The sequence below is a fragment of the Charadrius vociferus genome, unplaced genomic scaffold, assembly GCF_000708025.1.
Source record: "Charadrius vociferus isolate BGI_N301 unplaced genomic scaffold, ASM70802v2 scaffold174, whole genome shotgun sequence".
NCBI lineage: Eukaryota > Metazoa > Chordata > Aves > Charadriiformes > Charadriidae > Charadrius > Charadrius vociferus.
The window spans coordinates 2098658-2111534 of NW_009648441.1; the positions used below are offsets into that span (position 1 = coordinate 2098658).

Below are 12877 nucleotides of genomic sequence, written 5' to 3' on the forward strand. Positions count from 1 at the left end.
TCCACCGGTTAAGAAGTTGTAGTTAACATTCTGAGCTTGTTTTAGCTGCGAGGAAAATCATGAGTTTTGTTGGAGACTTTTGTCAAAGCTGGGATGCTAATTTGGGGCGAATTCTGTATGTTTCTTCTGGAAGAGCTGAATGGAAGGAATTAACAAAACTTTGGGGAAATGATAGTTACCACAGTTGGTTATTTGGAAGGTAAATATGAGTGATTTTTCATTATGGGCCTGGAAGTATAGAAGCAACTAAATAACATCTGTTTATCAGGATTCATATTGGAAAACTTGCATGCATATATTCTACCATTTTTATAGTGTAAGTACAAAGATAAGAAAATGAATTTGTGTATCTAAAAAGTCAACTTAATCATAAGCTTTGTGAAGTCTAGCCTTTGAATTAACCAAAAATGGAAAGTGAAATTGTTATAAACTATTAAAAATGTATTACCTAAGCATCACTCAAGCTTTTGCAGAGAAATAAAATCGCAATTTTGAAAGTAAGTTGAGCTATAGGCATTCTTGTTTTCCATACTTGACCATGCTCTGTAGTTACTGTGTTTCGCAGTAAGATATGCATTATAAATTTAGTAATGTTGGATTTGTTTCTTTTTTCCATTTGTCACAAATACTGTCACAATATTATGTGTGAAAGTTGAATCTTAGAATTAAATTTTAGGTAAGGTCTCAGGGCAGAGCTGGAGTTTCTGTTTTTGTAAATTGCTGCCACTAATTTTAACATTTATTTGATGTTTGCATTTTTAGTAGATTTTGTGAGAAAATCACCCCCTCCAAGAGCTCCTCCTTTTGTCATCTTTTCAGTGTGTACTCTATAAGGTCACGCTAATTAAGAAGTTGGGGAATGTGTTAACATTTTCCCAGCAAATTTGAGAACAATGCTGTCTGTACAATGCAAGGGAATCTTAATCTGTATGTGTGGATTAATATTACTTTCGAAAAACACTGTAGCCATTGTCAGAATTGTGAAAATTATAAATATGCTCTGGTGTTGTATGTCTGTCGTATGAAAGTGTTTATCTGATTAGTGCAAATACTCACATGGTCAGAAGCACTTTCTGCTGCATTAGTAGAGTTGCTTCTCTTATAAGTTGTTCTGTCTATATCCCTGCTAATAGGGAAGTAGTTGGGGGAGGAGGAGAATGGGTAATTTCTAATCATTACTTACCACGTTTATGTTCTTACAGCACAGCTGCCAGTAGCACTTTCAATCAAGGTTTTGAAAAAGCAGGATATGTTCAAAGGCACACTTAACTGTTCAACCATGTAATTATTTTCTTCACAGGTTTTGTGGGTTACTTCCTTTAATGTGGTGTGGGGGGAAGATGTGACTATTTCAAGTCCTATAATTCTCCAGCATGTCAGTTCTTCTGAAATACAGAGGTCTGTAAAACTTTTGCCTAACAGTTAATCATTGAAAAGCTGGTGAATTAGGTGTGCCAGGACCAATTTGCCACATGTATTTAATGGGGATGGCATAACCTGTCAGCTCGACAGCAGCTTTTGAAGTAGTCTGCATTATCCTTTGCATTAATTTGTAGTTCTGCCAAGCCCCCATCATCTGTGCAATGGCAAGCACATTTGTGTACCTGCTTGGTCCTCAAAGCAGCGAGAAACTTCATGGGTTACATGTTCTGTCTCGCACTTCTGCCTCCAGGTGCTCATAGGTGAATCTTTATAGATGACCCACTCCGGGCATCATGTTTACGTTTTGGCCAAGAAATTTTGTTTTCTTACTAGAAGAACAAAAACGTGAGCTGTTTTAATAACTTCTAGGCACTTCTCCAGCTCAGGCAACTCCTCATTACGAGACATCTACAGAAGTTGAAATCTGTGTTCTGCTGAGCTGTGCCCCAGTTGTATTAACAGGTTTATATTTATTTTTATTATTTGGCACAAAATTACCAAGGCACATAGATGCCTTTAAAATCATTGACATATGCCTGAATTGTTAGTCATTTTGTGTCTGTAAGCAGGAACATTACTCTACTCATTATCCCAACTAAATGATTTGCTTAACGGAAAGAACTAAACCAGAAGTAATTTTTTCTTTTAGTGTGGATACTTCCCTGAATCTGGACTGGGGCAGGTTAGCATAACTCACTAATATAATTGACAGTACCATGACCTCTGGAGGGATGTTGTTGTGGGGGGATAAGCAGCCGGGAATAACAGATTGGTTTTAAGGTGTTAACAGAATAATTCTTGTAAGCACATCTTATTCTGGTCTGTGAATCAGTCATCAAAGTGGGAGTTGATTCACAGTTGCCAGGAAAATATGCAGCTGTGGGCTTGACATGACAGCTAAGAGTAAAAGATGGGTGATTAGGAACGCTAGAGTCTTCCCTTGATTTTGCTGAAGATGGAGGAGGCAATAAATAAAATAGGTGTCAATGACTAAAATAGGTGTTCAGCTGTGCCTATGTGTCTTAGACCAGCATTCGGGCTGGAAAGTGGTGTGGTTAAATGCATGAAACTTGTATGTGTCACATGACTTGGTTTTGCTCTCAGTGCTGTTTGAGGTGACTTGGAAGCTGCTTTGTAAAATGAAGAATGAGTACTGTGTTCTAAGGCTGAGCTTTCCAGGCTGTAGTCATTATTTAATAATTTGTAGAATATATAAAACATTTAAGGAGGCATTTGGGTCCCTGGTGTGAAACTTTAAACCCAATTCTAACTTTCTTACACTAGAAGAGAGCATCTTAAAATGTTCTTTTCCAGGCACCAAATGGTCAAGGCTGGAAGCCATAGCTGGGACAGAATGAAGTCGTTCATGTAAGCTCTGGTCCCCCTCTGAGCTTATGATGCAGTGCTAGGAGGGTGTCATACTTTGCAGGTTGAGATGTCTTGGAAAGGGGATGGGGTTTTCCAAGCAGACCTGCAGCAAGGAGGAGTATGGATAGCTTTGGGATACCTTAGCAACACTTTCTCCAAGGCTGCAGGCTCTGTAGAACTTGGCGTAAAAGAGCTTCCTTGTCATTTGGTTCCTTAGTTGGTATAATTTTGCCAGATTTAAGGGTATCGGACATCGTATTATATCTCAGTTAGTTCTGCATAACATTTGGGAATCTTTTAACTGTCCTTTTCTCAAACTGTCTGTATTAAGGAAGTATGTTGAGTTTTGAGTGCTACAGGTAGTGTTAGGGTATAATCAGAGTTTTTAGCCAGATGGCCCTACATATTTGAGTGAACTGGGTCTAAATTCATATGAACGATGACTTTGACCACTTAATAGAAAAATAAGATGCAGATCTCTAAGACTGTAATGTTTAACTAGCACAGTAATGTGGTCAGCTTAAGTTGTTATTGAAGGCTTTTTTTACTAAATCAAACTACCCTGCTCAGTTCCTGCTGCCAAGCTTACGTTCACAATCGGGAGGAAGTAGACAGTTTTTTTTTTCTGGGGTTAAAAACTATTCTTCTAAGTCTAATTTACATGAATGTTGTGGAGTGTATAGCAATTACGCTGTGCTCCTTTTGGTACTGGCCCACTGTAGAATCAACATTTGGAAAAGTTCTTGTTTACGTTGACTTCAAGAGTTTGCTCGAAGAAAATACCTATAAATCTTTTTCTCAGAGAAAGTTTAGAGGGAAAAAAGTCACTTTAAAAATCAGCTTGCTTCCTGCAAACTTTTTTTTAATATCTAGACATATATACACACATGTGTATATATGCATACATATTTACATGTGTGTGCCTGTATATATACGCAAACACTTGGCGATCTCATTCTTAGTTATGAGCATTTTGGATCAGTAGCCATATCCTGAACTTTATTCAAATTGATAGGTGAAGTATGGAAAATAATGGAAAATAATTTGGCAGGAAAACTTAAGGTCCAGTTTCAGTCTTTGAGGACAGAATTGTTTTTGCTTCTGTCAAGAGAGACTTTCCTGTAATCACTTTCAGGATAAGGAAGATTGTCAATTGCAGCTAATTATTTTTGTGAAATTCTGCTTGAATTCTGTAACCACAATGGTTTTAAGGACCATTTTGGATTTTGTTTCCAGGGTCTAAAGAAGATTTCCACTTGACTCATGAGATAATGCGACCTTTCTTATATCCAAATCTTTGAGATCAGAAGAAAGGAAAATTTCATACTCTTGATGTCAGGTAAATTACATAATACTATTGAAGGCAGACATTAAGCAGGCTGGATGGAAATGTTTAAATAAGAATAAGGGATTTGCCTGCATTCAGGTAAACTGTTCAGCAAGATTAATTGGAGTTGTGATACAAATTACAGAAATGAAAACCTCTTTCTAAACCGAATTGTTCTCATTTGACTGGAAGAAGCAGCTTCAGGGGTAGCGTGAAGTTTTATTTCAGCGTTATCTGCAGTGCTTTCGCTTTGTGTGGCCACAAGTTAAAACTGTGGTTGTATACAAAGTCTGCATAGTGAAAAGTGGTTTGGCATGTTACGACAATCAGTGATTCCATCTTTCTTAGAAGTGTTGCTTTCAGCCCTTTTAGCTGTGTCAGATCTTTGTGAAAATTAGATCTTTATCCAGCTCAATTGTCTTCAATTTGAGGGCTTGGGGTATTAAAATTTATGTCAGAAGCAGATTTATTAACACCTTTGTTCATAGTGATGTTACGAGGCTGCTTGTCATATCCAGGAAAGACTAAGTCAGCATTTACCAGAAACACACCGCTTCATTTGAGTGCTGGTGGTTCTTGCTGTTGTGTTTTGACACTTTCTGTGCCACCCCTGCTACAGGGCGTTATCCTCAGATGGAAATGTAGGTCAGTCTCAGCAGCTTCAGGGTGACTCTGAGTCTTATTTCCAAACTGTTTCCATCCATGATTTAAGTAGAGAGGAGTTTGTGTGTTGGGCGTAGCCGTGCCTCAGCTTTGTTACATTAACTGTATTGCAGGCTATAACTTACGGCAAATGGACAGGTAAACAATGGAGTACTGACATTTTATGGCACTGCAGCAATACTCATCAAATATCAGTAATTAAAGTCTGAGGTTTCATGAGAGGAGTTCAGATTTTCTGATTTTCTTCTCTATCGATCTGCCATTAACTTTGGTAACCTCAACAGAAAATAAATGTGTATTTTCAAGTCTAAGGGTACCAATGCTTACTTCCCAGGGACTCCAATATATTTTAATACTGAAGAGTATGCTGTTTGTACTGCATCAGTAATATTAACCAGATTTATTACAGGGGCTGTGCTATGTAACATTTCCTCAAAACTTCAGCAAGTTTTGATTTTTTGGCAAGACTTAGGTTATTCCTTTGTTGAATTTAAGTTCTAGGGTGCAGTTTATTTATAACTGCAACTTTTATTTATAACTGTTGTTTGTAGTATGCAAGATAAAGGATTGTGCTAAATTTGTAAGATACTAAATATGTCTCGCTGCCCCAGTCTGTTGCTAGTACACTTTTCAAAAATGCATCAGCACTGCATTATCATTCTGCACATACAAGCTCCGGTCTGAGCTTCACTGGGATTTCCCAACTGAGCTGCTGAGTCCACAGGAGAGGCTTTTGCTTGCGTTCTGTCTCTGTCCTTTATCAGAGCTCTCTGGGTTGTGTGCACTGGGCTAGAAAACAAGGATTGCATACATGTTTTACTGCTGTTAATGTTTTTGAGCCACTGTAAATTATGGATCATGCCTTGTTCCTATGAAAGGCCGATGGAATCTGGGAGCAAAATTGATATAAGGTGTAGCAAATCATGGCTCAGGTAGTGTCTGGGTCTATTAATTTTTGTGATTAGGTAAGCATGAGCGGCCTTATTTTGAAAGTTCCATATTTTTTTTTTTAAAAAAAAAAGCTCCTATGTTACTTGTCCTCCCATTGCTCCTCTGTGGAGAATAACCTGTTGGCAGCATCAGACGGGGTAGAGATCTGCCCTGCAGTATTTGGAAATTTAGTGTTTATTTCTAATGCAGAATATAATGATGATGTCATCTTTCTAGAAAATGACCTGATTTTTTTTTTCATGTTTTGCCTCAGTGAATGAGGTTTTCCTCATTGTGTCTCATTTCATAAACATTATGGTAGTGTATAATTCATTTCCTACAAGACCTCTACCCTGTTTGTAGCTTTTTTGGGGGTGTGATGCTTTAGCCTATTAAAAAAAAAAGTATTTAAGAGCTATCAGGATATTAAATCCTGTTTTATTACATTACTTTCAGAAATGATTTAGCATGACTTTGAAGGGTGTGCAAACAGATCACTGCTAACATTGTAAATATTTGTCTTTCAAGATAATGCAATATTACACATGTAGCACTCAATCTTTGGTTTTAGTAATAATTTCTAAGTAAACTGATCTATGAATACAATTTCATAGTATTGATAAAATGCCAAATGCTATTCTGTAATAAGGTGGTTGCACGGTTGCATTTTTTTAAGGTAATATTTGAAGTGTTTGTGAAAGTCCCAACAGTAAATTGAAAGAGATGGCATTAGGATAGCGAACGGCAGTGTCCCGAGTTCCTGATATCTCTGCATCTTGAGTGTGGATGGCTAGAGTGAGTAAGCCTTGTTGATCTCTGAGTTGGGCACTGAGCAGAGCAGATAGATAACAGAAGAATTTCACCTTCTGAGGAATTCAAATGAAGGATCTTGTAAGATCACCTGGTAGATTTCTTCTGTCCCTGCAGTGGTGAAGTACGTCTTTCTCATTCCTTCAGTGGCATGAGAGAAGGGAGAGGCTTCCAGTTCTGCCAGATGTGGAGGAGAGTTGAGAGCGTATGGTTGTTGTGGTGTAGGAAGCACAAAATGAAGAATTGTCTTCTTTCCTTGCAAGATGGTGCTGAAGCAGCAATTAAACTCTGAGATTTAATGGATTAATTTTATATGGACAGAATTGCCTTACTTGATGTCTCTGATTATTTTTTGTTATGTCTCCTGTGGACTACTTGTACCCTGGGCTGAAAGAGAAAAGAGGAAAGCAGTTTATTCAGTGGCTCTTCAGGTGTATTTGAAGTAGCATCAGGTAGTTTTCAAATGTCTATACATAGTCCACTGAATAAAATTCTCTTTGAGATTTTTTTTTTTTTTCTGAACATCTCCTTGTCTAAAGTGTGCAGAGCTTCTATACAAGATTCACTTTACACCTTCACAAAAAGTCGTGATAATAGTGAAGCATAACACAACTCATAGTTGGTTTTGGCCTTCCATTTTAGAAACTTTTGTAATGGGTTTAAAACTTTGAAATCAGGCTACAGGGTGTTAGGGACAACACTCTGCATTTTTCTGTCACTGTTCTTTGGCAAAGTTATGCACATGTATGCTAGGATCTGTCCTCCTTTCTTTACTTTTAGTCCATTAAAACCGAATTTAGGTTATGTAGGATTTCAACCTGTTACACTGCTTTGTGCTCTTGAGGAGATATGGACCTAGGAGTAGCCATGTAGTTGTAAGGGACTGGGCCAAAGTATTCTGAATATATGATGCAAAATTGCAAAAAGGTGAAATTCTGTGAGGAATGTGTATAAGCATCTTAAAGAGGTCAGAGCAGAGTCATGTCTTTATAGTCAAAAAATCACAGAGTGGTTTGGGTTGGAAGGGACCTTAAAGACCATCTAGTTCCACCCCGCCTGCCATGGGCAGGGACACCTCCCACTAGACCAGGTTGCTCAAAGCCCCATCCAGCCTGACCAGGGGAGTCCCGTGGCTCCTTTGTAAAACAACTATTACAGTTATAGCTTGTAAATTTAATTTTTTTCTCAAATCTGATTTTTGATGGGACATTAAGGATTTTTAGATAACTAATTTTACTTCCTAATTAATTTTCCGTTTTATTTTCTAATCACATGAAAGCAAGAAATAGAATATTAGGGAAGAATACAAGACTAATGCAGCTGAAGGTGGGGATTTGAGTGTATGAGAATGAGTCTTACTATGAAATAAAAAAAGTACTGTTTTGAGCATTGGAATGTGTACATAAAGAAATGTAGACTAATTAGGCTTTTTTTGTCTTGATCATATTTTAACAATCTGGCCTATTCTTTTTCTGTGTCTTTAGGTAATAGGGCAATAAGTCTCTGCTTGCATTTAATATGTCTGACATTTGGGGGGAGTTTCCGCAATCTAAATAATATATGGAGTCACATTTGCTGAGAGTTTGCATGGTGAATGCCATAGATTAAGTAAAGGATGATACATTCCATGTGAAGTAGACATTCTAAGCTGCTGTTTGGAGTCTTCATTAAATTACTGGAGATGGTATGCCTTCCTTAATATTATGCACTCAATTTTAAAACTGTTTGAGGCATGATCCAACAAAAGGAACATAATGTATTAGTAGTGAATTAAAATTCAGATTGTCCTTAATTCATACCCTATGTGTCATTCCCCTCATGGTTATTCTGCTACTAATGTTGCATAACTCTTGGTTGAAACTAATGCTTTATTTTAAATTCTATAGTAATCCCTTCTCGGGTAATTTGTTTTTTTTTTAAAAAAAAAAAGACAAAAAGGATTCTTAATTTAAGTGTTTGTTAGCAAGGATAAATCGAGATTTACATAGAAGGCTAATGCTCTAATCACAGGTGTCAACTGTTCTATTTTATTTGTCTTATGTTCTGCAGCAGTATGTTCCTGGAAGGGAAGAAGTGTATGCTGGTGTTTTCAAAATTAAAAACGGGGAGTTTTATTTGTATATATTCACAAAAAATTGTACAAACATAGCTAAAAAAGTATATAGAGAAAGGCAGGTAAAAGAGTATTAAATTTGGGTATTGTACTATTAATTCTTTCCTTTATCCTGTCTGCATCAATGAATCTTTCCAGAGTAACTTCACACCAAACACCTTATTAAGAATAGCATTCAAAAATGTCCAAGCCACTTTTGTTGTGAAACACCCCTGTGTTACGCATGGCAAAATTCCTGTATACCTTCCAAAAAATTCCTGTATGCCTTCCTCTTGGTGGTAAGAAGTTCCCCTTCAAAGGTGGATCTTAAATGTTTTGATGTATTTATACTTTGGACAGTGTAATGGTTTATAAACGTGGTAGTCTGTGATCACTTGGATGTTTTTTATTGTACCAATTCATTGATTTGAGCTCAGCAAAATAACACCTTCTGTAAAACCATAAAAAATGGCAAGTCTGTAGATGAGAGATTTTGTTACAATCGTATATCCTGTGGCCACCTCAGCGACATATTCCTGGTGACTGGCATATTGTTAGTGCTTTTCACAGAGAACTGCTAACAGGCTTCTCTCCACTTTTTTTACAAATATTCTGCCCAAAAGTAGAGGAACAATTGCTGGATTTCTATTACTCCTGTAGCTGAAAGTCTATAATCAGATGCTTATTTTCTGATCTAGGGAGCAGCGCAGCAGAAGGAATAAAACATTCAAAATTTGGTTTTAAAGTAGCAAAATAGGCTGAACAAATATTTTCTCTCCCAAACATGGGAGAGAAAATATTTGGCTTATGATTTTTTCATCTGAAATTCATAGCATTTTTGTGAAAAGCTATTTTATTTTTCAAGTAATGCTACAGAAATAACTGTATCGGTTGGCATTTTTTTATATGTGACTTAAATCAGAAAACAGAGATATATTGGAGAAGGCTGAGGGGAGACCTTATTATGGCATACAAGTATCTAAAGCGTGGGTTGAAGGAGGATGGAACCAGACTCTTTTCAGTGGTTCCCAGTGACAGGACGAGGGGCAATGGGCACAAGCTGGAACATAGGAAGTTCCATTCCAATACACGGAAAAACTCCTTTACAGTTCGGGTGACAGAGCACTGGCACAGGCTGCCCAGGGAGGTTGTGGAGTCCCCTTCTCTGGAGATTTTCAAGACCCGCCTGGATGCAGTCCTGAGTAATGTGCTCTGGGCAATCCTGCTTTAGCAGGGGAGTTGGACTAGATGATCTCTAGAGGTCCCTTCCAACTCTGAAGATTCTGTGATATGGCTGCTTTCCCTAAAGATTTTACAATATTCACTTCAGTTTGAAGGATTCAATTTGGACATCACTGTATAATAAGTAAGTATAACATTGAAGATAGATAGTGCCTTATACTACTGCTTCTGTTCTCAGAAATGAAACGTGATTCCACAGAAGCTCTTCCAGATATTTCTTCAGTTGTACCTGGACTTACTGTTCTTTGCTGGGATCTTGGTGCACATTAGGCTTTTGTTACCACCTCAGAGCTGAAATGCCTTTGTGTTACGAGAGCTGCTCTTGCATAGAAGAGCTCCGGCTAATCAAGTTATCCAGCAAATAAAATGTTCATGCTGGGAGCTCAGTTTTGACTGACATACCTGATGTCACCAATTTTTCCAAAGGGGGAAAAAGAATGGAGATAGATGCTGACACTATGATCCTGTATGAGGAGGTTGTTCCTTCAGTATTGTTCTTATACATTTAGGTAGAGAATACTCACTATGTACTTCTCAAGCCCTCAGACAGGGCCACTGCTCTTAGCGTGGTAGTCACAAATATTTGTTAGCATATTTTAATAGCATTTAGATCAGGTTACATTAGAGTGAATTGACTCAATAATTTGAGATCTAACAAAAGCTTTTTTTGTTGGAATGAAGCTCCATTGAATACATTTCTCTTTTCACTTCAGTGTTTTCCTTGTGTTTGAGATCTGCATGTATCTCTTTAGCTTTGATTCTTAAAGGATTTAGTACCATCAAATCTTATGTAAGTTTCTCTGTGTGATTTTGAATATGCAGGACAAACAGATCTGTATGGAGAACACTTACATTTGCATGGTTTATTTTTTACAGCAGAATTGTATTTTCAGAATTGTTAAGAGTACTTTATGTACAGCGTATTGATTTTTTTCTAGGAGATACTGAACATATCACTTGTTTTAAAATAGCATTACAGAGTGTAAAATGTTGGCTGCATGTGGGGTTACTTGGAGCATATGTCATATTTTGCATAAATGTCCTATATATGCTCTTAGGAGAGCTAAACTTGTGGTCTTCCGTGCTAACTTTGGAATGTGAATATAATTATCTTTTATTTTGATGAACCTTTGTAGCACTTTCAATGTGTATACAACCAGGAGGAAAAAAACACACGTTCTTTGTGTAATATAAACATATTAAATTGTTAAATACACTTAACTTACTAGTATTATAGGTAGCATGCATGTAGACTTTCCTTTTTCCAAACATCGCATCCAGAATTCTTTACTTTTTTTAGTTGTTACTTGGGTTTGTTCTATATATGCTTTTTATTGCATTTACTGCCTAGATTAATTTTGCCATTTCATACCTTGCATGTGTCTTTCCCTTCCCTCTCTGATGCCACTACGGCACTAGGGTTTCCCCCTTGCCCTCGGAGGGAATGCAGGCCTCAATTAGGGGCTTGGATTACTTTATCTGGACATGCGACTTCACAAAAAAAGGGTAGTGGAATTAAATAATCTGTTATCGTGTCTGCATGTTAGCAGTATGGATGTCTCATTTCTAGAATTGCTTCTTGGGTTGAGGTTCTCCTTTCTTTGTGGAAGGATGGAATACATGGATGTACACATGAAAGTCAGGGTGGTTTTTAGGTGAATACATAAATCTGTGTACTGATTGCTCCTTTGTCATACTTTGCATACAAATAGATATATCATGAATCTTAGTAATGATACTCAGAAATAAACCTCAAAATTGCAGTTCTAGCTGAAGGTTTGACCTGTACAAATATATGCCTTTTATTTGTTTACAGGTGTAAAACGAAGGTGTATGCAGACAACCTTCCCACGACAAGCGTTGTCATTGTTTTTCACAATGAGGCTTGGAGCACACTTCTACGAACTGTTCATAGTGTGATAAACCGGTCACCACGACACATGCTAGAAGAAATCGTCCTCGTCGATGATGCCAGTGAAAGAGGTAATGGTAACATCAATGCCTTAGCTTGCTACTCTTTTTACTTCAAAAATTGAGGCTGACATTGTACGGGCTTAGCTCTCCTCAGCAAAACACAGTAGCTGGGGCAGGGGAAGCAGAGTGAGCAATGCTCATTTTGAAATACAGATGCGTCCTTCTCCACTGAAAACTAGTGTAAGTTTACCTGTCTGTTTACTTTTCTGTTGACAGTGTGGAGTTTGTGTTTGCTAGTGGATTTATCCCATTATATGGGATAACTTTCATGTTATGTGTTCAGAGTTTTAACACATTCCTAAAGCTTGAGGGCATTTAATACTTGAATCACCCGATGAATAATAGCATAGGCAACTCTGTTCCTCACACACATCCAAATTTACTATTAGTACCACCATCAAACTTGGTGCTCAGAGGGATTAATTTTGATTATTCAGTTCCTGGGAAATTGAAATTCAGTGTCTGTGCTGTAAGAGACTCCACTGTTTAATAACTAGTGCTCCGGGTGAAAACTCTGTGCTACATAATGAAACTTTCCCTGTGTAAGGAAACTAATAGACAAAACTTAAGCTGATTTTTTTTTTTCCTTAAAATAAAATAACTTTATTTAGATTTTATTCTTTTCATATTTTTTGTAAATTACGATACAGTATCCTAGAAATGAAAATAATAAGCTAGACAGTAATTGATATTTCATTTTGGTTAATAGTTGATACTTGGCTTATTCCTTGCTTAATCTTCCTGGGTGGTATGGGTTATAAAGTGTAACTTGAGGGATATTTTTTTCTTGTGTTTGTAAATGAAGACGAGAGGGTATGATGGGTTTTTTTATCTAAAACATTTCTATATTTTTATATTGAATCACCCTTTTGTCTATATTTCTACACTGAGAGTTTTCCGCTAGGACTAATAGCTAGTAGACCACTAGAAAAAAGTCCTGGCAGCCACCAGTTGGAGGCTGTTATCTGTATTAGCAGAGATTTCCATGCTTTAGTCACGGAAGGGTTTTACACCCAGCATGCTGACACCTCTGCCTGGTGCTTCTGATT

General features: G+C 37.3%; 1 protein-coding gene across 1 annotated transcript in view; it reads left to right on the forward strand.

Annotated features, from left to right (window-relative positions):
• Positions 1 to 12877, forward strand: part of GALNT1 (polypeptide N-acetylgalactosaminyltransferase 1) — a 61766-nt gene that overhangs the window by 23957 nt on the left and 24932 nt on the right. The window contains 1 exon segment of the mRNA XM_009885443.1: positions 11671 to 11837. Coding sequence (XP_009883745.1) covers positions 11671 to 11837 — 167 coding nt within the window.